The sequence below is a fragment of the Talpa occidentalis genome, unplaced genomic scaffold, assembly GCF_014898055.3.
Source record: "Talpa occidentalis isolate TD23 unplaced genomic scaffold, MPIMG_talOcc4v2.1 talOcc4.8, whole genome shotgun sequence".
Taxonomy (NCBI): Eukaryota; Metazoa; Chordata; class Mammalia; order Eulipotyphla; family Talpidae; genus Talpa; species Talpa occidentalis.
This window is the reverse complement of record NW_023605194.1, coordinates 89,325,589-89,352,702: the sequence shown is the minus strand read 5'-3', so window position 1 is coordinate 89,352,702 and position 27,114 is coordinate 89,325,589. Positions and strand designations below refer to the sequence as shown.

Genomic DNA, 27,114 nt, shown 5'->3' with positions numbered 1-27,114 from the left:
TTGAACAAACTTTCTTTGCTCCAATGCATAGTCTTTGCTCCTTTGTCAAAGATTAGTTGACCATAAATCTGTGGGTTTATTTCTGGATTTTCTATTCGATTCCATTGGTCTGTATGTCTGTTCTTGTGCCAATACCATGCAGTTTTGATGATTATGGCTTTGTAGTAGAGTTTGAAGTCTGGGAGTGTGATGCCTCCATTTCCTTCTTTTTTTTCAGTAGAGCTTTGGCTATTCGGGGTTTTTGGTGATTCCATATGAATTTCATCAATAATTGTTCTATTTCTTTGAAGAATGCCATTGAGATTTTGATTGGAATAGCATTGAATCTGTATATTGCTTTTGGTAGGATGGCCATTTTAATAATGTTTATTCTTCCAATCCATGAGCAGGGGATGTCTTTCCATTTCTTTGTGTCTTCTTCTATTTCTTTTAACAGTGTTTTATAGTTTTCTTTGTATAGGTCCTTTACCTCTTTTGTTAGATTTATTCCCAAATATTTGATTTTTTTTGTTTCAATAATAAAAGGGATGGTTTTTTTGATTTCTTCTTCTTCAGATTTATTGTTTGTGTATAGGAAGGCTACTGACTTTTGCGTGTTGATTTTGTATCCTGCCACTTTACTGAATTAGTTTTTCTGTTCTTCCAGGTAATTTTAAATGATTGTATTGTGATCAGTACCACTCAAGCAGTTCTCAAAATAGATGAATGTTACTTAGAAGAAATCTATTATAGTCAACTCTTTTTTTGTCTTATCTGGAAAACATGCTGCTATAATATAATGTTAGATCTGGAATAGCCCATGGAGATTATTTAATCCAATGATTTCTAAACTTGTTTTCTGAATGAAAATTTTTTTTTAAAGATTGGTTTATTTATGCAAGAACTGGGGTGTAAGCCAGAGTGCAGGGGGTGAGAGGATTCACCAGAGACAGAGTGGAGAGCAGAACAGGCAGATCTACTGAAATACACTGCTAGGGGGAGCAGTGGGCGAGTCAAGAGAGGTCTGCTGTGCCATGGCCGGGATCGAACTCGTGCTGCAGTGGCTGCTGATAGCTTCATAGTGCTGAGACATAACCCCTTGTGCCACCAAGGAGGCTCCTGTTCAAGTTCTTTTGTACTATTGTACTTTGTCTTTCTGTGGCTTTCTACACAGACTGTATCTTGCTACACAGCACACTAAATACATCTAGTGAGGGTAAGTTTTTGACTCACTTGGTAAAGAGAGGAAGGCGAACTGGGCAGAAGTTAGAGGGGAGCAATAAGAGATGGATCAGGCTGTTCCTCACATGGCTATGCAGAGCAGTCTTTGTCTGAGGTCCTGTTTGCGTGCTGGAGCAAAGAAATGTGGGGGCAGCTCTGCCTTGAAGCTAGCCACTGTTAGAGGGCTGAAAGGGACTGTCCTCAAGTTTGACTTGACTTGTCTGTCTTTCTGGAGCAGGGCTCACTGTGGAGAGGACAGAAATGGGATTCCTATTTATATGTAAACATATATTTGCCTCAATTTGGCCTTCCTTCAGCTGAAGATATTTGAAAAGTAAAATGCATACATAAGTTCATGGTGATGCTGTTATAGCTGATGAGTAACTGATAAATTCATAATGGCCAGATTTGGGTTGCATGTTGGTAAAGTATTTTTCTGTAGCAATTTCAGAATTACCATTTTCATAAGTTTCTTCCACTGTATTTAAAAGAAGATATTACCAGTGTAGGCACTTTGTTTTCCTAAATTTTACTGAAAATTTAGGCAAATAGTGCTACATGAGATTAAGGTAAGGTTAAGAAAGGTTAGCTGCTGCTCTCACCTTGGGCAGCAACCTCAGTTTCAGAAACGTGCTCGCCGTATGTGAAACTGTACTTGTAAGGTACATTTGCCAGTTCGTTCATTGGTTTGGCCTTGGTGAGAATTGCTGTTCCTAGCAATTCAGACTTTTTAGAGGCTGAAGTGGTTTTACATTAGCAAATGCAGTTAGTGTGCACGGTAGACCTGGAGCCATTGCCTGGGTTAAACTGCCTAAAAAAAAGCTGCCATTAAACCTCACTGTGTAATGATAGGTGCCTGTCTTACCGTTTTTTAATTGTGACGCTCTTAACCAGTCATGAAGCATTTCTTTTTCTTTCCTGTTGTACTCAGGCAATGCAAAGGGAAAAAACATTAATTGCCACTTAAAGATATGTTGCCCGCATAGGCTACCAGAATATGAGCTCCTTCATGGATAATACAACAACCAAACTTTACTTTTTTTTTTTTTTAATTTATTTATTTATTTATACAAGCACTGGGTACAGTCAGAAGCACGGGAGGGTGAGAGAATTCACCAGAGCCAGAGCGGGGAGCAGAACAGGCAGAAGGACCGAAGTACACTGCTGAGGGGAGCAGCGGGCACGGCAGGAGAGGTCTGTGCGCCATGTGGGACCCTAGCCAGTGGCCGGGTATCGAACCGGCGCTGCAGAGGCTGCGGGCAGCTTTGCAATCCAGTGCTCAACCGCTGCGCCACCGGGGAGGCCCTTTATAGCTCCTACCTATTCTCTCAGATCTCATTTTGTCTCCAAAAAATGTATATAAATTATAAATTAACAAATCTTGTGAGAGCGGTCAGTAAGAAAGAGGTTTTTAATTGACCTATATTCTATATCGCCTCCTTATTTTTGTAAAAAAAAATTTTTTTAAAGATAGAATGAAGTGGGGAAGATGATATAAGATACTGAGTGAATTCATAGTTTGAGAAGCCATAAACCAAAGGTAAATTTCTTCTTTAAAAACAAAAGACCTCCCCTACTTTCCTTGAAGGCTCATTGTACTTTTCAGTGGTTTGTATCACATCTCATTGAGGTGCTTTGAGATCTCCATATTTCCTGGAGAGAGTACATTGTTGCAAAATAAAACTGATTTTGAGCTTAATTCTTCATTGAGATCTACTAATATTTAACATACATAACTGGTTTCACTTTTCACTGTCAGCATTTATAGCAGAAAGATTTGACTTACGAATTTTGATATCAGGTTCAGTGCCTGTTTCATTATGAATTCAAGGTCAAGAGAACTTAAGAAATTGAAACTCAGTCTTTCTAGAAGACACTGACATTTTTTTTTTTTTTTTTTTTTTTTTTTTTTTTTAAAGATATTTATAAAACATCTTTAAACTGTTACCATTGTTTACCAAAAATTAATAAATAATATATATTTTTTAGAACAGTTTTATGCGTTCATAGCAAAGCTCAGGCTGCGATAGTGGAGCGCTTCCCATCCCCCTATAGGAACAGGGTTCATAGCAAAGCTCAGTGATAGTGGAGTTCCCATCCCCCTAAGCCTCCTCTGCCATAGTGGCCCCACTGTCAACATCCTGTGCCAGAGGGGCCCATTGGTTATAGTTGCACTGGCATTGACAGATCATTATTGACAGGAGTTCATGGTTGACATGGAGTTAATTCTTGGCTTTGTTCATTCCTGTGGATTTTGACTAATGTGTAATGATGTATCCATCATTGTCATCCCACACAGTTTTACTCTTTTAATCTTCTTTCCCCCTTTTCATCCCTACTTCCTGCTAGCCCCTGAACAACACTGATCTTTTCACAAACTCTATCTATACTTTTGCCCTTTTCCCGAAAGTCTTGTTGGAGTCATCCAATGTGTTCCCTTCTCAGATGTCTCAAGTATTGAGAGTTCCTCTGTGCCTTTTCCTGACTTGATAGCTTTTTTTTTCTCTGTGCTGAATGGTCTGTTGTCTGGGGATGCCACAGTGTACTCATCCATTCACCTACTCAACTAGTGAGTAATTAAAAACACTTCATTTCTTTTTTAAAATGAGAAATAGTTTAACTAGAGGTGATCATTGTTTTAAATAGAAACTTAAGTTTATAACTTAGATTTACGAGTAACTTTAAAAGTTTGCCATCTTAATACATACACAATACTGCTTTAAAAATAGCCTAATTTCCCTGGTGGCGCAGCAGTTGAGTGCTGGGTTGCGAAGCTGCCCGCAGCCTCTGCAGTGCTGGTTCGATCCCTAGCTGCTCCCCGGCCTCCGGAGGAGGGTCCCACATGGCGCGCAGACCTCTCCTGCCGCCTGCTGCTCCCCTCAGCAGTGTACTTCGGTCGTTCTGCCTGCTCTGCTCCTCACTCTGGCTCTGGTGAATTCTCTCACCCTCCCGGCTTCTGACTGTACCCAGTGCTTGTATAAATAAATAAAAAAAATCTTTAAAAAAAATATAGCCTAATTTCAAAAATAATTGTATTTTAGAAATTTAGTAAATATTTTGGTTTAAATTGTTTTTGTTACTTAGCATTAGGCACAAAAAAAGTTTGAGGTAGTTTTCAATCCTTTGGGCAGTGATAGGAATCTTTCCTGGAGAAATATTCAGATGGGGGAGGAGGATGTGACACAGAGCCCCAGTTTCTACCAGTAGAAATAGGACCGAAAGGGGGGGGCACACGCTCACATGGGCAGAGATGGGTAGCCATTGAGTTGGTTCTTGGAAAATATCCGTGGGCGTGGGAAGTTTCGTGGAGGGGAATGTGAAATTTTAAAAAGTAGAGAGTACCAAAAAGCAGGATGCAGTAAAAGTCTTGCTTTGCTAGCAAACACCAGTAAATGTTTGTCTCCATAGATAAAATACTAGAAGGAAATATGTTGAAATTAAGTGACTGTCTTGGGCCTCCCTGGTGGCGTAAGAGGTTAGGCACTGCACTGTGAAGCAATCCACAGCCTCTGTAGCACGAGTTCGATCCCCGGCCAGCCAGGGAGAAACCCACATGGTGCGGCAGACCTCTCCTGACTTGCCCGCTGCCCCCCTCAGCAGTGTTTTTCAGTCAGTCTGCCTATTCTGCTCCCCTCTCTGTCTCTGGTGAATCCTCTCACCCTCCGCATCTCTGGCCTGTACCCCAGTTCTTGTATACATAAATAAATAAATCTTTAAAAAAAAAAATAAAGTGACTGTCTCTAGGCACTGGACTGATTTTCTTGAACTTCTCACCATTTTACAAATTTTCCTAAAGTTATTTTGTTAGGAAAAAATAAGAAGCATTGCTAATACACATTTGTTAGAACAGGAAATAGTCCCAATAATTATATGAGATTTTATAGTAATTGTACAGTGTGCCATTCCTTGAATTTGACTGTGCTTTGTATTTCTTCACTGTCCAAGACTAAATTTCTCATCTTCACTTTGAAAGTTCTACAAACATTACTTTTCTCATTTTCTGTCCGGAGGTTTACTATCATAAAACTACCCCCTTCCTGTCTCCACTGATTTCACACACCATCTTGAAAGACTCTTGCTTTTAGAAATTTTCGGGGGGCTACTCTTCTTTTACCAAGTTAAAAGAAGTCAGTATATTTCAAACAGGGAAAAGATACTGAGACTTACTCTTAAAATGAATTAGTTGTTTGCGTTTTGCCATTTGGGTTTTTTTTGTATGTAATAAATTTTTTTTAATGTTGTGCTATTATTGAAATGGGCTGATGTCCTCTCATTTTATTCAGATGATAATGTGTATATGTTCTAGGACAGGATCATAGACATTTATTTTTAAAATAGCTTAAGGATAATGAATGATAATTTTTACAAATACTCTTTTTTTGCAAATATTCTTTCATAGAAAAACTGTTGGAAAAAAAAATACCAGGAAGACTTTCATAATTCTCCATCAGGAGATATCAGAGTGCCCTTTATGATATATCTTAATAATAATTAACATTTACTGAATGTTTATTATGTCTTAAGCATTGTCCTAAGCGTGTTATAGTACTCCTCTAATCTCGACAAAAACCTGGCAAGTAAATTTTAGTGTTTTTCTCATTTAGTGAAGAGGAAATGGAAGCGTGAAAGGTCAGGCTGGGGCCCCAGCCCTGTGAGCTGCTACAGGCTCTGGACCCAGGCAGCTTCAGATGCTTTCATCCTGAGCACTAGAAATCCTGAGGCAGCAGGTTTTCTTAAAATTAAAAAAATTAGAGCTGGCACAGATTTGAGATGATTTAAAACCCTTGCATTTTAGACTTTTTTGTCAAGACTTGGAAGCAAGGGTTTTTCCAGGATGTCAGAACTTCAGTCTGATTCATGGTTGTGGACTGTCAGTGCTCATACACTAGGCCAGAAATAGGCATTTTTCAATGCAGTGAAAAGGGATTAGGGATCCTTTTCTGCTGTATTTCCTTATGTTGGGAAAGGATTTCAACCTGTATTCTGTCATTAATTAGCTCTTTGATTATAGCTGCATCAAAAAACTGGTTATCAGAAGTGCACATTTTGGATGGGATGGAATCCCATCCAGTCCCTAGCTCCCACCTCTTGTTTTAGCTCCTGACCTGTGCTTTTTTTTTTTTTCAATTGGGTCATTGTCAAATAGAAGTTCATTTGCTCTTTCGATTTTCTTTTTTTTTTTTTCATAATTAATTTCCTTGTTGTGCATGATCTCTGATGCCAAATTGTCAAGGTTCAGAATCTGTTTAACTGTGTACTCTCTACATGAGCTGGGGCAAGTTAGAAACTGTCTTCACTTTCGTCATCTGTAAAATTGGGATCATAAAAATACAATGAAAGTCAAATGAATTAACATGAAATTATTTGCTGCTCAGCAAATTTTCCTTGAAATTGCATAAAGGATTTCCCTGGAATACTGATAACTATGAACTAGTTCCTAATTTATTTTTATTTATTTTTTTTAATAGTTTTTTTTTTATATAGAGGCATGTTTTATTTATTTATTTGTTTGTTTGTTTGTTTGTTTTGTTTATACATGCACTGGGTACAATCAGAAGCGCGGGAGGGTGAGAGAATTCACCAGAGCCAGAGCGAGGAGCAGAGCAGGCAGAAGGACCGAAGTACACTGCTGAGGGGAGCAGTGGGTGGCAGGAGAGGTCTGCGTACCATGTGCCACCCTCCTCTGGTGGCCGGGGAGCAGCCGGGGATCGAACCAGCCCCGCAGAGGCCGCAGTCAGCTTCGCAACCCAGCGCTCAACCGCTGCGCCACCGGGGAGGCCCTAGTTCCTAATTTAGATAGTGTTTTAGTTACCTGTGGTTTGGGAGACTATACACCAAGTTTATTCTCTTTATCTAGATGAAAAAATTGGCAGTGAGGATAACTGCTTGTGTGAATACTGTCTAGGCATTGGGCATCACATGATGCAATTAATGTGATGACATGTGCTACTATAACTCACATTTCTTTTTTTTCTTTTTAGGTTCTGAACAAAGAGCAGATTTGTATATGGAAGGAAAAGACCAGCTGGGGGGTTGGTTTCAGTCTTCCTTGTTAACAAGTGTGGCTGCAAGGAAACAAGCACCTTTTAAGTAAGTCTCTCCCTCAGCGAAGCCAGTACACAGAGCTGCTGCCTCTTGGCCAATCGCTACGTGAGGCCTCATGCTGAGTGACACACACGATGGAACACTGCCCTTACTAGCTTGCACGCCCCCGTGTCCTGAGAAAAATGAGGTTGAAGTAAAAAAGGCGATGGCGTTACAGAAGTCTCATCACTGTGATACAGGTCATCACTCCCAGAAGAGAGGGCCTCGGCAGGGAGGATGCTGGGAAACCTGGGGAAAGGAAGTCCTGAGCTTGGGGATGGAAAAAGGGATACTCTGGGGAGGTGAAGAGCTGAGTTCCACAGCCTTACCTGTGCAGTGCCCACAAGCGGCTAAGGAAGGGAAACATTCCTTTATGAATTCTAGTAATTTAGGGATCCTTTGTAGACAATTGCTTTTCTTATTCAAATGTGCAGATAGAAGTGCTCATCAGGAAGATTCTTCCATAACTTGAGATTTTGCTATATTACAGTAGCCCACTCCAGAGTCTTTACATGTTTGTTTTTTGTATCACTTGTTTTAAAAACCATGGAGCAGCACGTATTTCTCTCAGGTTGTCTATTGCAGGATAATTTCAAGGGATAACTGTCCTTTTTAAGACATACTTTTTCCTTGTTAGTTTTAATGATCAAGACCAGTGATAATATTCAGGAAATTTTCCATTGGATGTAATCATATAAAATATTCCTTTGTTTAATTAGAGGTGGAATTATTTGACAATTATGATAAATAAGCTGTTGAGAAATGACTTCCTTGTAAAAAAATCTTTCCTACAAAATATGTCAAGAAAAATCTATTCAATCTTATTTTCATGTCAAACTCAGATACTCATTTTAAGCTGTTACATCATCTGGTTGTCATCTTAGGACTGTGGTGGTTCATGGATTCACCCTAGGAGAAAAGGGGGAGAAGATGTCCAAGTCTCTCGGCAATGTCATTGACCCTGACGTCGTCATCAATGGGGGAAAAGTAGGTGGTTGCCTGAAGGTTTTTTTTTTAAAGCTCTTAAGTTGGTGACCAAAACTCTTCATTATAGCTACTCACTGTTAAAAAAAAGAAAAAGAAAAAAAAAACCAAAACCCAAAAGTCATCTTCCATACTAATATTGGCAGCCTTGTTAGATCTTTAGATCTGGATTCTTAAATAACACATGATTTTAATGAAGGGAGGTGCTGGACTTGGCTCTTTTTGCTCATTTCAAGTCTGAATCACAGATCCTGACCCATTGTATCCTTTTTTTAATTGTTTGAGCTTTTAAATATGTAAGCTCTAGTTGTATGCTTAAATGGAAATAATTGCAACTTCTAGATGCATGTGTTATTATTACATTCTTGGAGTGTAAACTCTTTAATACACTTAAAAATAAGTTGTTAATGAATATCAAATGTGGGGTGCTGATATCTTGGTTTGTATCAGATGTGCTTTCGGAAAAGAAAGCTTATATCTGTTATTTTTACTCCTTTGGCTTTTTATTGTCCTCATGCCCAGTAATGGTTTCTCTGTGATTGCTGCGAGGGCGCTGTGAGAGGGAAGGTGGAGCTCTAAGCACCCACTGTCGCAGGCATGTGCAGACAGGGTGAGGGCCAGACGTGCTGGCGTCTGGTTGTCAGCAGGGCTGGAGAGCGGACTCTTCTGTGTTCCTGTCACACTTCACAAGCAGCCTGACTTCTGGGGTTGTTAGCTCTTATTCATTACAGTGCAGATAATTTTTTTTTAAAGATTTATTTATTTATACAGGAACTGGGGGACAGGTCAGAGGCATGGGAGGGTGAGAGAATTAACCAGAGAGACCGGGCAGCAGAACAGGCAGATAACTGAAGCCACTGCTGAGGGGAGCAGCAGGCGAGACAGGAGAGGTCTGCCACACCATGTGGGTATCTCCTTGGCCGGCCTGGAATCGAACCCGTGCTGCAGAGGCTGCAGATAGCTTCACAGTGCAGCGCTCAACCCGCTGCACCACCAGGGAGGCCTTATGTGCAGATAGATTTTATGCTCATATTGTGCTCAAACATTTCTGGAAGGAAACATACCTAAAATACTGGTTTTCCTAATTGAGTGAAAGTCATTTGTTTCTTTTTTTCCCTCAATGAAAAGGACCAAACCAAAGAGCCTCCCTATGGAGCCGATGTCCTTCGCTGGTGGGTGGCTGAGTCCAACGTCTTCACTGAGGTGGCCATTGGCCCGTCTGCACTTACTGCTGCCAGAGATGATATTAGCAAGGTCGGAGTCATTACTTGTACCTCTAAATACAAACTTTTACTCAGTCATTATTAAAATAAATGAGACATGTTTGCAGCTTGGCACTGTAACACTGAGCTGTCCATATGTTGTGTTTGAAAATATCCTGTTTATTTGCTTAAAAATACTAGTAATACTAATTCATATAAAAATAGCATAATATGTACTCAATGACCTTTAATGTTTATTCCATTTATCTTCATTTTCACCTATACATTTTTACTCTGAGGTGAATAAACTGGGCCACTGAAAGGTACTTAAGGTTATAAAGAAATAATGAAAATTCAGCCTTTATGTGTAATGTCCAGGGGTGGTTTCTTTAAAGTGGGCTGTTGAAATGAGTTTTCTGTTTTTGCATTTTTAATCTTATTTAGGAATGATATAATTTGAAAAGTATCCCATTAAGAAAGTAATGTATTGAATAAAAATTAAGAGAATTAAGAAAGCTCATGGGTAGGAATTGAAAGCCTCTTTTTTTTTGTTTGGTTGTTTTTTTTTTTTTTTTTTTTTTTTTTTGACTGCTCATGTGTTTCTCAATATCAATAGCTTAGGAATACACTGCGCTTCCTTTTGGGAAATGTGGCTGGTTTTAACCCAGAGACAGATTCTGTCCCAGTTGGTGACATGTATGTCGTCGACCAGTACATGCTGCACTTGCTGCAGGATTTGGCAAACAAGGTAAGTGTGAATCAGTAACCTTGTGGAAAATAGAAAGACTAGCACTGTTTGTTGTACATTGAAAGCTATGTTGCCTGAGGAGAAAAACCTGACTAGACATTGTAGCTACAGCTTTGAGAAAGGTTACACTTGACAAATGCCACACATCCCTATGTCACTCGGGTATAAAGTCTGATGATTTTCTTTTAGTCTTGAGAGACTAGAGAAGTGCTGGTGGGAACAGTAGGCCCAGGCTGCCTCTCCTTTGGCATTTCTCTCAGGGTGAACTCGGTACTCTGACAGAAGGAGCTGTGCTTTGTTTACCTGCAGAGGTACTCCTCAAGGTGCAGAAATGAAATGACTGCACCTGTGTGACTTGGAAGATAATTTGTGTTTTCTCAAAAAGTGGAAGTGCGGCTGCTTCCCTGTACTCTGAAGTTAGGGGGATGCAGATGTTGCCCAATTCTACTTTCCAGGCATGAGTGAGGGAATATTGCCCCCACACTTGATTCTCAGTGGTGTGGCTTCATCATTTAGAAGCTGTCTTTCTCTTGGATGAGTGGGTTTTTGTGTGTGTGGTGTGGTTTCCAGGACACTAGTCAGTATCTTCTGAGGGTGGTCAAACTTGATATCCAGAAATGACACATAGAAAACCTTTAACAGCTCTTGCACCTTGTTTTGTATTTTTCCAGATTTACACATATTTGAAAAGGAACATGTGTTACTTATTATGACTTGCTTTTTCATTTCTTATCCCAGCTTCCAAATGTTTTTGGCTTTGTCTCCTAGATTAACGATTCATACAAGCAATATGATTTTGGAAAAGTTGTTCGACTGTTGAGAGCATTTTATACCAGAGAACTCTCTAACTTTTATTTCAGCATAATCAAAGATCGGTATGTACGACTTGGGTGTTTAAAGGCTCAACAAATATTTCTTGTCTACTTCCTTGTGGCTGCTGAGACACAGTGGCTAGTGGGGCAGGCAGCAAGGCTCACGGATCTGGAAGCTGGGCTTCCCCACTGAACAGGAATCTGCCCGCCACTCACCAGCTTTGTGATTTGGGGCATCTTATCCTGTTCTCACCCTTGCTTTAGCTGTACATTGGTGTTGCTAATACTCTTATGTGATGAGAATGAAAACAGTTTATGTTCTTAATGCCATTTGATAAAGTAAGTGCTCAGTAAAAGCTGCTAATACGAGAACAGTGTGTATTTGCAAATCTTGGGAGGCTGGTGGGAGCGTATACAGGCAATTACTGCTGTTATAACACTGTGGTGACAGTAGTGTTCTTTCAGAGGAAGCTTGGAGTTGACTTTGTGTTGTAAATGGAGATGGTGCTGTCTTTAGAATAACTGGGCCAGTAAGCAGTGCCAGCCCCAAGTCACTTCCGTGTAAGAACTGCAACCGCCCAGCTCCCTTTTACAGCAATTAGACAAGTGGTGGGTTAAATGCCATCAACCTGCTGGTTAGTTGTACTGTGACAGTCCTCAAGACTGGCTGCCCTCTAGCTGAAAAACAGATCAGACAATGTACAGCAACTGAGTTTTTGAGGACACTGGCACACCTGGGAGGAATGAAGTTGAATGGAGGAACTTATCAAAAAACTGTGATAGACTATTTTGCTTTCGATTAAAAGATGACTAGAGCCATAGGATTAGCCATAGCCAGACTGGCAGGGGTGGCACATAAGGAGTTGTCAACTTCTGAATTGGTTTTTCTTAATAGGCTTTACTGTGAAAATGCAGATGAGCCCAAGCGACGCTCTTGTCAGACTGTGCTAGCTGAGATTTTGGATGTAATCGTTCGTTCTTTTGCTCCCATTCTTCCTCACCTGGCCGAAGAGGTGTTCCAGCACATACCTTATGTCAAAGGTAAGGGATACTTGATTTGTTCTCTAAATGAAAAAGATTTCTTATGAGGATACAACTTCCAGTTTCATCCACTTCATATCAGGGGTCCTTACTTGTCCACAGTGAATGCTGTGTGGCCTGGTGTGTTGTGGCCATTTGGTACTTTCTGCCCCTGATAGCAGAGTGTGATGAATTTCAGAATGGCCTTTGGGCCACCTTGCAGTGCTTTCTGAAATGTGGCCTCGTAGCAGCTTGACTGCATTTAGAAGTCACTGTTTCTTAAATACTTGTATAGTTTAGGTCTCATTAAAACATAGTGCCTTTTTAAAAAGTAATTTTATTAATAGTTTACTCTGATTGTATTAAAATTACAGAAAATCAGAAACTACAGATGTTTAAAAAAAACTCTTCATCTTTCTATCTAGAGGCTACTGCTGTCGCTATTGGGAGGCTTCTTTATTGTACTTTCTTTGAGGTATCCTTTTCTCTTTGAGATCTCACTCTGTAGTTTATTCTGCTTAAATGTAACATAATTATTTCCCAGTGCTGATGGCACTTAGGACTGGCCCCATGATCTTTTGTCACATGATTACCATAAATAACACTTCTAACTTCCCACAGATAGAAAATATTTGGTGGTTGCTGGTTTATGTACAGACTAGAATCCATGTCAGTGAGTTTACTTTTTTCCTTTTCAAAAGAGCCCAAGAGTGTGTTCCGTACTGGGTGGATCCGCACCAGCTCCATCTGGAAGAAGCCGGGCTTGGAGGAAGCGATGGAGAGCGCGTGTGCAATGCGAGACTCCTTCCTCGGAAGCATCCCTGGCAAGAATGCAGCTGAGTACGAGGTTATCATTGTTATAGAGCCTGGGCTGCTTTTTGAGATAATAGAGGTGAGCAGTAGTTGGTGACTTTTGAAAGGGTGTTAGTATTAGACAACTTCTCCTGAAATTTGTTTTTAAAATCCTTGCATAAGATTTTTTTTCAATTTAGAAATTAGTATTTCTGTCTCCTGATACTACCACTGATTCTGTGCTCCTTCCCTTTCTAAAGAAACACATTCTCTGGGGCGATTTATAAGCCAGGACCAGGAAGGTATAATAAAGTTGTAATAGCAGTGCAAGCCCTCAGGACCATTTAGACTAAAGATGACATACAAACCCATGGCAGTAATATCAGAATACACAAGAAGGGGGAGTTTTGTGCTAAGGAACTGACTTTCGGAGAATTTTATCAATCTAGACCAGATTCAGAACAAATCCCAAGGATTTCGTCCATCTTTTTCTCATGAGATGTGGAGAAATTTCATTTGCTCCAGCAAGTTAGCTTTTCATCTCAAAGCATCATCCTACTTTATTTCCAAAAGGGCCATCGGAATTTCTTCTTGGAATTCTTAGCAGTTGATCAGATTGGCTTATCACTTAACATTTGACTCAAGAATTTTCTCGTTTTACAGCTTTAGAAGAAAATTGGCAATACATATTTATAAGCTTTACTAGTACCAAAATTTTCTAAAAAAGGATTTTTGCATCTGATTGGTAAGAGTTGAGACTTGAAATAGCTAGTAGGTATAAGGTTATAGATCTGCTAACAGGGAACTGACATTATAGTCACATTTCAGAATATCCAAGTTGGGAAGTTCTGGCCTTTTCATTCTGTGAGTGAAATAAAGACCATTGAAAGTAGGACCTGGTGGAGGCCTGTTTCCCTACATGTCATGTTCCTTTGACTTCATATTTCCAAGTAATAAAATGAAAAAAATACAGCTCGTTTGCATCATTCATATTAAGAAATACTTTGAGATGTAAAAAAAAATGAATATATTTTCTCTAAATATATTTTATACAAAGTAGCTGTATATGAGTTGGTCAAAACCAAATTAATCTTTTTAAAATCTCCAGTTTTCTCATGAGCTGCTTTTAAGGACTTGAAAAATATGAAAGTGTTAGTAGCAAACACCCAAATCAGTGTGCTTGAGGGTTCTGTGCCTTGTGCAGATTCAACCACCAGTCTATTTGTCCAGATAGTATCTCAAGGCCTCTCTAGTGCAGTAAGCAGGAGATGGACAACTGTGGGCTTTAGGCGGGCTGACCTGGGTTGGATTACAGCTCCACCACCTGTTGGTGAGAAACCTGGGCAGCTTCATCTCCCTGGACCTATTTCTAGGTTAAATGTGGATAATTAACGGTGTGTTGTGTTGAGAAATAATGAAAACTTAGCATTTAGCAAAGTGGATGTAACTGGCACAGAGCATACTCATAGTAATTACTGTTGGACATTTTCACTTAAAACCTTTTGTAGTAAGAATTGATGTATTTAATAGTATTGGCCCAGGAGCTGCTGGTACCAAAGCATTCCTTGCTAAACACAAGAATTCACAGTGTCTATTTCTATAACCCTGGTTTATGGTAGTTCAGTGGGTAACTTTCACTGCTTGCTCCCAGATGCTGCAAGCTGAGGAGACTTCTAGCACCTCTCAGTTGAATGAACTGATGATGGCTTCCCAGACAACACTGCTCTCTCAGGAACCACGAGCACTGCCTGCAGATGTAATTGAGCTTAAAGGGACATTCCTAATCAACTTAGAAGGTGAGGTGGGGAGAGTCGGTGTTCCCTGGAGAATGTGTGATAATTACAGGTCCTCTCCAACTTTCCAGTGGACTTTGTTCTAAAGGCTGCTGTTCACTTGACATCTATGGAGGCAGGGACCACCTTTCTAAAGCAGCTCTCTGGAGTCCCACCTGATAATCTTGGGAACGAGGGGCAAGGGTAGAAGAGATTTTCCTTCTTGTCCCGGGACTGAGTATCACTGTATTTGAAGTTTGTGGCCTCACTCCTATTTGGCTCCTCTGGTTAGTGGTGCGCTAGTCCTGCCCAGCCCTGCTGCTCTTCCACATTGATTCTAAAATACACTGTGCACACCCCATTTTTAATGAGTGGTTACTGATTTTTTTTTTTTTTTTTTGGTGGGACACTCGCCGGTGGCCGGGGATCAAACTGGCGCTGCAGAGGCTGTGGGCAGCCTCACAACCCAGCGCTCAACCGCTGTGCCACCAGGGGAGGAGGCCCGGTTACTGACTTTTTAATTGAACTCTTTCTCTCAGTGTTACCTCAAAAGCAACGTTCTGTAGCTGGTTGATAGGGTATTTTTCTCAAACTAATTCATTTCTTATGGAGCAAATGAAGGGCAGAGTGATGTTAACAGAACTAACATGCAGATAGTCTGGGGAAAGTGATGCTGCCTGTGTTTTTCAAAATAGCTCTAGGTACCAGCAGGTGGTAGGAGGTGAATTTAGAGGCATCACTTTAAATCAGAGGCCTGGCAGCAATGACTGGCCTAGTTTCTAGCTTACCTTGCTTTTCAAAATGTTAAAATGCCTTCTTTGTGCAATGACTTAGACATCAGACTGATAACATAGTAATGAGGGCAAATTATTTTCTAAGTGCCTTAAAGTGAAATTTTGTTTCCTTTTGTCCAAATCAAGCTTTAAGTGGGGACGTTGCTGTTGTCACTATAATTTGATTTTTTTTAAATTGGTAATTAAATAATTTATCAGAACTCTGCCTAGATTGAACTAAAGGCGTGCTTTGCCCAAGTACAAACAGAACTCAGTGACTTTGAGAATAACCAGTTCATGTCTCAGGCTGAGATTCCCCAATTCTCTCCAGTAATCAGGCTGTGCAGTCCACTGTCCTGGCCATTGTTATAACGTGAGAGAAGCTGTGTCCCACAGCCTCTCCTGGGCAGGGAGGAGTGAACTTTGAAGAAGGAGCTCCTGCAAATCTAGTTAAGGACTAAGAGCCAGACAGATGAGTGGCCTGTCAAAAACACTCTTTTCTTGGATTCTTTCCTCACAGGTGGTGACATTCGTGAAGAGTCCTCATATAAAGTGATTGTCATGCCAACAACCAAAGAAAAGTGCCCTCGTTGTTGGAAGTATACAGCCCAGTCTTCAGATACACTCTGTCCCCGGTGCGCAGAGGTTGTTGGAAAGTAGCAGCTTACTGGTGCGACAGCTCTCTGCAAGACCCCCACCCCACCGTGCTGACTAGGAGTTCAGAATGGACTGTGCACAATACTGGGAAGAAAGCCAAGATTCAGGTGATGAAGGTCAGAATCAGAACAGTGTTTCCTGTAACTAGATAAAATGTATATACATGCAGAAAAAGATGCAGATGGATGCCATGAGCTAATACAATGAGCATGCTTGCCTTCAAATATGGCTGAGCAGAAATGTTTTATATTTTACGAATTTTTTGACTCAGTATTTAAGTTCTATAATGTTTATAATGTTTAAAAATAAAGGCTTTCTGGAAAAATACTGACTGATGTTGGTACAATCAAGTAAAGTAATGTGGTTTTGAAGGAGAATGGAATAGATACCGTTCCCTTTAGGGATGAAGATTAATTTCCTTTTGTCTTAATAGAAACATCAACCCTTTCAGGATAAGTTAGGTGTGATTGTTTTTGCCTAAGAAGAAAAACAAGTTTGTTACTCTTTTATACAAGAGAGGAAAGAAATCTGCATACATACGTGAATGTTCAGAAGACAACAAGAAAACTGGAAATTTATTGACTGATATACAGAAGCTCATGACAATGAACATAGAATAGCATATACAGGATTTTACTACTTTACAGTACATTACAGCAGGTAATAGAGCATCTTATGAACAGTTCCGTGTTGGATTACAGTCTTTCTAGGGGTGGCTAATCCTACTCAGTAGAAATCTAAATTGCAGAAGCCCCAGAGCCCTACCCTGCAGGGAGAGGCCTCACTGCTGCTCATGAGCACTGCTCATCTCCTATGATGGAATGAAGCACGGCAACTTCTAGGTGGACATGACACTCCACGTAAGCTAGTTTTGTTAAATTTGGGTTTTGTGATCTTTAACTTGCAATTCATCAAGTAAAGTAACTTAAATGAACTTGTTAAATTAAGGTGAAATTTTTTTTTTTGCAAAAGTACAAAGCATTTAGAAGCCTGGGGCTGTGTTCCCTCTGACTCTTCTAGTTCTCCCTCTAAATACAACCTGTAGTGCCAAAGTTAGGGTTATTTGAACACTTGTTTTCCTTGAGCAGTATGCAGTGGAATTTAACAAGGTACATAATGAAGAAAGGCTGCTGCTCATTGTCTTCCCATCAACCTGTAAGTGCAACAAAGCCTGTTTCAGAAACCACCTGCTTGCTTAAGTTCTAATTCCTTTACTTGTGGCTCTTTGTTATTACAGAATATATAGTTATTAGATATTTTTCGTTTTTTCCTATCAGATTTATTTTAAAAGCCCTTGATGAAATAGTAAAATATTTAACTGCTTTTCTTAATTCAATCCAGAAGTCAATTCTAAAATTCTGTGAATGGCAGATTTTAAGATTACAAATCTAACCAGAGACTCAATGATTCGTTAATAGTTCCATGAGCCATATTTCGACTTACTGTGTGTCCTGTTTAACCAATTTTATCTAAAATGCTTATTAGTTACCCCGGCCCCCAAAAATGATAATGGAATCAAAGTGAGGACCTGACTTCAACTTTGATCAGTCTCCCAAATTTCTAAGTGACTTTGTAAAGTCAGCTGCCTTTACGAGGAAGCATGACACTGTCTGGATGGGGCAGAGGCTGAGGTAGGACTGGCTCATGGTCCTTGTCGAGGTCACTGCTATACAGTGTGTGCCTCAGTCAGTATTACAGGCCCTCACCCAGTGTAAGGTTTAACAGCGAAGTTCTTATTTGCATGTGATTTTTAAAATTACTTTACACCAGGATACCCTCACATATCAGACTTTTTTCTTTATATCCATGAAGGACTTTGTACAATTGCTAGAGCTGACTTCTTACAAGGAAGTGAACAAACTTCTGTATCACAGTGAGTTACTATGAGTAACTATTGTGATCGAGACTATCAAGAATTGCACTATATGGCTACATTCCAAAAACATACCATAACAAATACCTGGTATTTTAGAGCACAATGCACTTTAGTTTTAATTTGGTTTTAATCAACAAATAATTGCCAGCTCTTGGACTGCTCTAGGCACTATAGGGTTCAAAATTAGTTTTATATTCTTAACACCGCCATGAGGTAGGTTTGCTAAAGCTGTAGTATCACTGAGCATTTCCTATACTGTTCCCAAGAACAGACAGCATTACCAAATCCCAGAAGCAGACATTTCTAAACACTTGTAGGAAAAACAAAGTTGGACTTAAACATTTTCATTCTTGGCCCTTTTCTGGTAAATAGATTTTACACAATAATGCATTTTTCACAGTACCTGGTGCTACAATCTTGGCAAAAGCAAGTCTTCATTATAATTAACTTCACTGTGTTGCTTGCATCTCGGATTCTGAATTTTGGCAAGAACAGCAGGTTGAGGGCCCCCGTTAGTGTCTCTTCTGGTGATCTTAAACTCATGATTCCTACTCAAGCAGGTCAGCCTCTTCTGATGGCAGCAGCACGACCTCTGGGAAAGGACCCTGTCAACGTCCGGAATTCCAAGTGCAGCCCTGAGTGGGGTTCCATGAAAGCACAAGCATTTCCCCCACATTTCTGAGAGGGGATGTTTCTCGTTCTACTGTTGGAGACTAGATATGAACACATTTACATTTAATTGTATTTTGAGTATGAAATATAGGATCTTTTAAGAACAAAGTTTAACAATGAAACTACTTAAGTGCTCAAATTAGAAATAAACAGTAAAATGTCTGTATTAGTAATAGTATAATTGGTATTTGCTTGTGTTCAGTATTAATCAAAGGAGTGGAATTATCCAGGACTGCTTTTCAAAAGTAATATATATTTTTATTTTACAAAATAAGACATACTCCCCCCCATAAAATTCCAGATCTTACTATGTAAAATAACCATGCACTGAATTATAGCCACAATTTTGGACAGGTGTCAGTAGCTAGGTGTCATAAAGTAGGCATAGATATGGCTTCGACAGCTTCCACAAGGTGCAAGGCTAGAGTGTACTGCCCATGGTTTTCTGGCAGAAGCTCCACCACTCTATGTACTAGTTTAGCTGTTGTTGCAATTGGCACTTCAGTGTTTTGAAGATCTTGAGGGTCCTGCAAACGGGACACAAAAATAATCCATGCAGTATATACAATAATAATTTCTCTTAAAGTGAAGTTACCAGGATAGTTATTTCCCAACAAAAATGCTTTTCCCTAGAAAAGCATTTGTGAGTATCTCACAAATTTTCTTAATCAAAATTAAATAGAAACTTAGGAAAATAGCCAATGACCTTTTGGCCTCTCCCTATTGTGCTTACCATTGCTTTTAGCCAAGTGCAGAGAGTGGGTGGCAGCCTGGCCAGCAGCTCCATGCCTTCCTTAGTCTGGGTGTGCAGAAGCGTGTAGGCCAGCCTCTGCCCGGTCAGCATCAGTAGATGAGAGGCCAAGACCTCTTTGTCACGAACCTGGAGAATGGCCTGAGGACACGAACAGGGGCAAATACATAGTGAGAGCTGACAGTCTGAGTCTGGGAAAGGCACTGCCCAGGAAGAGATCATGGTCATTCTTGAGCTATAGCCATGACTACAAACTTAGCATTTAAACTCCAAATTTCTGCTCATCACCTACATTTTTATCACCTGATCTTTCAGTTCATTTTCAAGCTTTTGGCAAAGAAAGGGAATTGAATTAGGTGATATAACTGCTCGAAAGTCTCTAATGGCTTTTGAATGCACCGGGCGAAATCCTGGGCCACAAGATCCTTGAGGACTTGGCCAACCTCCACCCCCTCTGTGCTTTCTGTGTACTATTTCACTGTTGCCTAGTTTTGAGTGCAGTGGTTGCCTTCACTCTGGTACTCAGTTCAGACATCACTCTGACCAATATTATGGTAGCTCATATTTTATTCATATGAACCTGTTTGTGCCCCCTCCCCCCGCATTTATCATTTAATACAAAAGTGGCTGCTCTATCAATTCCATGAGGAAGGATCCTGCTCCCTCTGCATGAAATAGGCCTGTCATACCACGGAGTTTTACTAAACAAGGATCAGAAACAGCCCTGATTAAAGTGTTGTATTTAACTATTCTATTCTGTTTCTAAGCCTAGGAACTAATAAAAGGAAAAGCTAAAAGTTTATCACAGACTTTTGCTGATTCAATTTTACATTAACAGGATCATGATCACCTCTTCTCCCAAATGGTCGACTCCATAGTTGTAGAGCTCCCCCACGTAATGCCGTCTGACGACATCTTCACTAACTTGGAGGTGAAGGGCCAAGTACACAGCTAGCGCAGGCCAATCTGGGTCGTTCCCAAAAGGAGAGATCGGTGCTTCCTCTGAGGAGTCTTTGTCCTTCATGACTGCATGCTGGGCCTGGACAGCTGCACTGACAACTTTCAGTAAGAACTTGAAAATGGAGACAGAAATGGCAACATCTCAGTGTCTAAGTCAAAAGTAATTGTTGAGCTTTCTGTCAATTAGAGTAGCTTTTCTATTGAAATTATCAGTTGAAAGGGAAATTAATTATCAGTTAAAATTTCAAAAATTGCCTTGGTAGTGGCTATCCTTCAAAGGACAGCCAGATACTGTTTTCTTTTCCCCCAAGAAACAAAATCAAAATCCAGTGTCTGTAAATTACCTGTTGTCGTAGTAAGATAAAATTTGGATCCATTTCCCCACTAGGTAGTAACTGAATTGAAGTCAGGTCTTTGAAAAATGCATTTTTTCCCTAAAGAGAAAAGAGCTGATTGAGTATGGATTGATAAGGAGGGGGGGAGAGGAGGGTGGTAAGGATTTTACTCATTTTTTTACAATTATCCAGTGTGGGGATGACAGTGATTAAGGTGGCCCCAGGCATCCCTCCTCCTGTCCTCATTCCCAGTGGACTCCCCTTCCCTTGAGTAGGCTGGTGACTCACTGCTGACAAGCAGAATCAGACAGTGGTAACAGTGTTCTTCCAAGACTAGTTCACGAAAGGACAGTGGTTTCTGCCCTGGGTGCCCAAACCCACTCTCACTGGCTCTGAGGGGAGCCCACTGTGAGCTGCCTGATGGAAAGCACTCTCGACTAGGCGCCGGATCCCACCCATCCCTTCAGGTAAGGCCCCTGCCCAGCCCAGCTTTGAGATGAGACCTTAACCCTCTCATGAGGGAAACTCAGATTCCTCACCTACAAAAATAATAAACATTTGTGCTCTTAGCCACTATATTCCAGGATAATATATTTTGCAATAAGACAGAACTAGTACTTAACCTATACTGATTAAAAGAAAAATCCTTCTGAACTGTTATAAAACAAAGGTCTCAGAACACAGGATTTCAGAAGTTCCTTGGCATGAAATTCATCACAGAGCAAAGCTGAACCTGAGACTTAGGTGGGCCTCCGTGTCCACCAACCCCACCATCTCAGGGTGCTATTCTGTCATCTGCAAGTAAATCATCCCAAGTAGCATCAAGTGAAAATTCTAGACCTACCTGTCCTTTTATTAATAAGAAGTAGCAATCCATGGAGAGTTTTTTTCCATACTCTCACCCATAAGCTGTCACTTTCTAATTCGTGCTAGTAATGGCAAAGCCAAGGTTCTGTTTTACTAACCACTATGCTGCCACAAAGCGCTGAGCACACACTCACCACTGTGTTCATCTAACTGCATGTCTGGTTTGGCACAGTTGCTTCTGAGGAGAATACTGAGACATACTTTACTTTGGTTTTTACAATCTTGAAAGGTGATCCATGTTTATAAGTGTAATGTATCAGACTTCTAGTCTGCTTTCAAAAGTATCCTGTTAGGATCTAATGTTATGGTTACTTTTTAGAAAAGATTTCTTAAAATGTACATTTGTTTACATTTTCCCTTAATGTGTCTAACTAAAATCTTCCTGATAGGGCTTCCTTGTGAATACCCAGTACTGGAGTTCATTCTAGCCCCTTCTACCTGCTTTGGCACTCTACCCAACCTGTCCTTAGATTACCGGTTCCTCTAAATCCACCATGAGTTCTGTCACTTGTCCTCATTCCCACTAGCTCCTAACTCCAGTGGTTTCCAAACTCTAATGTCAACCCAAGTGTTAGCATACTGCTTCCTGTAACTTTGAACATCTCTAACTAGAAATATACATGCTGGGTTCCTGTTGTGTGCCTAATAAAGAGACAAGCCATTTAGGGAATCCTGGTAGACTGAAGTGACCAATGATTATAAACAGGAGCTGGCCACACAGAAAAGCTGCCTGTGAACATGGAACAGCAACAACACAATGTCTGATGTTAACAGTGGCTGCAGCACAGGAGAGGCACAGGCTCCTTGGCAGGCCTTCCCAAGGACAACATTCCAGAGCTCTTGAACCCATGCCTCCTCCCCACAGAGTACACAGTGAGTTTGGGAAGCAACTGAGCATTCCCGCCAGGACCCTACTCAACTTCTTTGGGAGGCCTTCTCCCTACAGAGGCCTAACCTATACAGAGGGGTAAGGTGGTAATTTTACTGATAAAGTGAAGTTTATGCACATGCTGGCACAGCTCTGATGGCTGCTGTATTTGCCAAGGAATAGAAGACGTTGAACTAGGGTCACAGTGACATTGGAATGGACAGGTTTGAACTAAGAAAGAAGTTACAAGAATGAATTTATAATGAATGCGATGTGTGAAGGAAAGTGAGCTAGTAATGTCAAGGTTTCTAGTTTGTGGCAGTGCACAAATGGCATTACTAATAACTAACCAGGAGTACAGTTTACATTAAGAGGAATCTGGAGGGGCCTCCCCGGTGGCGCAGCAGTTGAACACTGGGTTGTGAAGCTGCCCGCAGCCTCTGCAGCACCGGTTCGATCCCCGGCTGCAGGGTGAGGGTCCCACATGGCGCGCAGACCTCTCCTGCCACACCCGCTGCTCCTCTCAGCAGTGTACTTCGTCAGTCTGCCTGTTCTGTTCCCCGCTCTGGCGCTGGTGAATTCTCTCACCCTCCCATGCTTCTGACTGTACCCAGTGCTTGTATAAATAAAGAAATCTTAAAAAAAAAAAAAAGGAATCTGGAGTCCCTTAGCACAGTATTTCAATAGAAATACATGCTTCAAATTCTGGGGAAAGGTTAGGTCTAGAGATGAAGAACATGAGTCTGTTAAGGAAGAAACAGCTGAGTAAACAGGAAAACACAGCACCTGAATCTACAAGAACAGGGAATCTGCCCCCCTACAAGTCAGAGCCCTGCCTGGGCCTACTAAGCCCTCTGCTCTCTAATCTCTGGTGCTTACCTTACTATCAAAAAGAGCGAGTGGCTTCACAGTCTTGAGCGAGAATCTCATGATGGCGTACAGGATGGCGCAGAGGACAGAGTGGTGCTCCACCAGAGGGTAGTGGATGTGCTTCTGTTCCAGGGCCAGTTCCACGATGGAGATTGGGCCTTCAACACTGAGCCAAGCATCCTCAGTATCCAGGACAGGCATCTGCATCTCGTCCCTGCTCACATCTGCCTAAGGATTTGAGAACCATGCAGAATTAGAGAAATGAGTGTGCAAGGAGCTTACCAACAGGAAAAGTGCAAGCCCGTGTTTCTCCACACTCCTGGGATTATACCAGAGATTGAGAAACCTCACTGCTGTTTTTTAGATTGAAATCAAAACAGAAATACATGGAAAAATTAATCCTCAAGCCACAGATTTTTAAAACATTTGGGATGTTAGAGATAGATAGGAATAAAAATACACCTCTTTACCTCCATTAAAGTCTGAAGAAGATCCAAGCAGGAACCAAGGAACAAGGTCATTGCTGTGTCACTCAGCCCCACATCCTGTTTTTTTAAAAAAGGGACATAATCAGCTCTTGCAGCAAAACTACTATTGTTGCTATCAGACACCAGGACACAACACACCTATGCCACTGACTTTCCCCACTGGACAGACAGGCAAGAGTTTGAAAGTTAAGACATTAACACATTTTAATTTTTCTTTAAATTTGACTAATTTTAAAATTAGGTTTTAAAGAAGATTGTACCACCATCCACTTAAAAATTAATATTCTCCATTGGTTATTAAGAATGTAGGAAAAGAGAACCTCATGCAATCACAAAATATCAAACTTCTAGCGAACAGGTGGATGGTTGCCAAAGGTGAGGACATATGAAGGGATCCGAAGGCACAAACTTGAAGTTATAACATCAGCTGCGGGGATAGAAAGTACAGCATGGTAGCCTTAGTTAATAGTGTCAGAGCATCTTGAAAGTTATCACAAAAAACAAACTGAGAAGTGATGGGTGTGGACTTACTGTGGTCATTTCACACTATATGGTCATTTCACACTATATACAAATAACAGGTCATGTTGTACACCTGAACTGATGCAACGTCACTAAGACACGGGCCCAGTCAGCCCAGACTCCCATTCTTTGTGTCGCTTGCTGAGACACTTGATGGACAAGGACATGGGGAGCAGTCCTAAAAGCTCTAAGGATAAAGCCTGGCCTGGTTCCAGAGCATCTTTTAGGGAATGAAAACACTCTGAACAAAACTCTCCAAGCCGGTGAACTAATATCAGCCTTGTATTGGGCAACAGATGGTTCCTTTAAAGGACCTGTCCAAGAGGCCACTAGAGTCATAACTTTTTCCCAATAAACTCACATTCCTAACACAACTCTATTCATATAGCTCCACTGGAGAGTAAACAGGAGAATTCTTAAACAACTAATTCTTCTAAACTAAGAATCTATGATAGCTAAATCTGGGTCCTGACACTTAGTTAAAAGTTTTGAGCAAAAGCTCATTAATCATCAGCCTTAAACCTCTTTTTGCAATGGTTACTACAGAGGTAGATGGTATTCATTGCTCCTCTGAATCTACTTCAATTTGATGATGGATGCTTTTCCATTACACATTTCTAATCTGAAGGACAAACAAAATACACAGCAAAGGCAGCACGTGATCCTTCCACCCACAGACCGAAGTTGAAATGTCTTGTGAATGCTTAAACACACTATCTGACAATCTGGAAAGGTAAATTAAAATTGGCCAGAGTTCATGATCAGTTTCCTTAATGCAATATTCATTCCATTTTTTCTATGTATCATCAAAATGAATAAAGGCAAAGTTCATCCCAGTTAAGGGAGACTCACCCTCCGGCATAACCTGTCCTTTGGTGATTTTCCAACCTAAGACAAAAGAACACAAAATATAAGATGTAATGTTTAATGATTTATAATAGCTATAAATTCATAATCTTCTATCAAGTACATTTTGGTTTACTCATAACATAATGCTATTAACTTTGTGGTGGAATTTATGAATATACTACAAAAAATATATCCCAGTGGACTCCTTCAGTAAAGTCTTGATTCTCATACTTTGTATAATGATCATTTTGCCTTAAAACTCAAGAGCAGGGGCCTCCCTGGTGGCACAGGGGTTAAAGTCTCAGTGATAACAAGCTATTGCCAGCCACTGTGGCATGAGTTCAATCCCTGACCAGAAAGCTAACCGACATGGCACAGCAGAGCTTGCCTGTCTTGCCCACGTTCCCCTCAGCAGTGTATTTCAGTAGATCGTCCCACTGTGTCTCTGGTGAATCCTCTTGTCTCCCGTCCCGCACCTCTGGCTACACCCCAGTTCTTGTATGCATAAACTAAAAACAAACACCCTGCACCCCAAGACCAGACTCAAGGGTATGAAGAGCAGCTGAGAGTTCTGCTAATTAAGAAAAATACACAACAAATTTAAATTATCAAAAGAATAAAGCACATGGTTCTTATTTAGGAAAATCAGTGCATTTCCTCAATTCAGTAATCACTATAATTCTATTTTAGACAGGGTAATAGTGGGAAACAAGTTTTGCCCTTCATGAATATCCCTTCATAAGAACTCACAGGGATGGTGACAAGGAAAGGCAGGTCCAGCTGTTAACAGAATGAAGGACTCTGTACCTCATTCTCACTGAAAACACTGCACCAGCCTCCCTAGCCCCTCAATGTATATACCTTGTTGCTAGAGTCATCTTTGAAAACGCAAATCTGAACATAAACATTCTTCTTCTTAAAACTTCCCCCATGTCTTTAAAATACCAGTGAACCTTTACTGAGCCCTAACCATCCTAACAGCACTCTGCTAAGCAGCTCACCCATTTCCCTAGACTCCCAATGCAGCCTGTATAGAAACTAACTCTTCAGGCTCTGCTTCCTGCAGGCTGTGTTCCAACCATATGAAGCTATTTTTAGCTCCCTGAATCCAACTTCCTGCTTCTAGCTCTACAACTTTTTACAGTAATATGTTTTATTCTCATTTTTTACTGGTTCATACAACTTATCCTCCAAAATTCAGCTCAGATGCTTTCCCCTTATTTACTCCTCTTTGTTGCAAAAGCATCCATTGTCTCTTTCCCTGTCTTGGATTGTGGGTCCATGGAGGGTAGGAATGTGACATTCATCCTGCAACCACAAAACTCAGCACAGTCCCTAATATATCAGAGATACTCACTGTAATAAAGTTTACTATATGAATGATCAGAAACTCTGTGCTTGCTAGTTCCCACCTGTTTAAACCCAAAACCAAGTTGTAAGATTGACTCAAGTGAGTAGATATGAAAATGCTGTAAAACTATAAATGACCACACACACACACACACACACACACACACACACACACACACGGCTTTCACTATTCTCTCAAATGTGAAACAGAACAGAATCATCATGGCCAAAAAGGAGTATCCTTTAAGAAGCAGGTAAGTGGGCAAGAGAGATGAGGACACAGGAGAGAAAAGACTTAACTAGAAAAAAGTGTTACCAAGGACTATCAAAGCACTTTAAGGAAGGCAGTGACCTAACGCTGGCATGTGCTCATGGTTCGGGACTGCTCTGTGCATTTGGAGAATATGTGATTTTAGTGTGAGTCTCCTGACACCCATTTAACTCACGCCACACTGACCAGGCCCTGCCACTGTGCTTGTTCAATACCAGGAGGGCGGCCCCTCCAGCAGTGAGCCACTTCTTGCTTCCCTAAGTGCTGTGCTTACATATCATATCAGTTCCCAAAGCTACCTGTGCTGGCTGTACCTGTCATTGTAATAATGTGGTTAAATAGCTGGTGAAACAAGAGTGAGAGAGAAAGATGGGATGGTTACTATGAATTC

The 27,114-nt window shown here is 40.7% G+C and overlaps 2 protein-coding genes across 2 annotated transcripts in view; one reads left to right on the top strand and one right to left on the bottom strand.

Annotated features, from left to right (window-relative positions):
- The window catches only part of IARS2 (isoleucyl-tRNA synthetase 2, mitochondrial), a 43,335-nt gene extending 26,942 nt beyond the window's left edge, over positions 1–16,393 (top strand). Inside the window, exons 15-23 of the mRNA XM_037496721.2 lie at positions 7,182–7,290; positions 8,169–8,271; positions 9,397–9,522; positions 10,087–10,218; positions 10,987–11,093; positions 11,926–12,071; positions 12,752–12,942; positions 14,494–14,638; positions 15,908–16,393. Of these exons, the coding sequence (XP_037352618.1) occupies positions 7,182–7,290; positions 8,169–8,271; positions 9,397–9,522; positions 10,087–10,218; positions 10,987–11,093; positions 11,926–12,071; positions 12,752–12,942; positions 14,494–14,638; positions 15,908–16,047 (1,199 nt within the window). The 3' untranslated portion in view covers positions 16,048–16,393. The remainder of the gene's footprint in view (positions 1–7,181; positions 7,291–8,168; positions 8,272–9,396; positions 9,523–10,086; positions 10,219–10,986; positions 11,094–11,925; positions 12,072–12,751; positions 12,943–14,493; positions 14,639–15,907) is intronic.
- A 173-nt stretch (positions 16,394–16,566) lies between these two features.
- The window catches only part of RAB3GAP2 (RAB3 GTPase activating non-catalytic protein subunit 2), a 78,574-nt gene continuing 68,026 nt past the window's right edge, over positions 16,567–27,114 (bottom strand). Inside the window, exons 29-35 of the mRNA XM_037496720.2 lie at positions 25,106–25,141; positions 23,714–23,788; positions 23,253–23,471; positions 20,648–20,737; positions 20,194–20,415; positions 19,326–19,484; positions 16,567–19,119 (exon numbers count right to left, since the gene is read on the bottom strand). Of these exons, the coding sequence (XP_037352617.1) occupies positions 18,964–19,119; positions 19,326–19,484; positions 20,194–20,415; positions 20,648–20,737; positions 23,253–23,471; positions 23,714–23,788; positions 25,106–25,141 (957 nt within the window). The 3' untranslated portion in view covers positions 16,567–18,963. The remainder of the gene's footprint in view (positions 19,120–19,325; positions 19,485–20,193; positions 20,416–20,647; positions 20,738–23,252; positions 23,472–23,713; positions 23,789–25,105; positions 25,142–27,114) is intronic.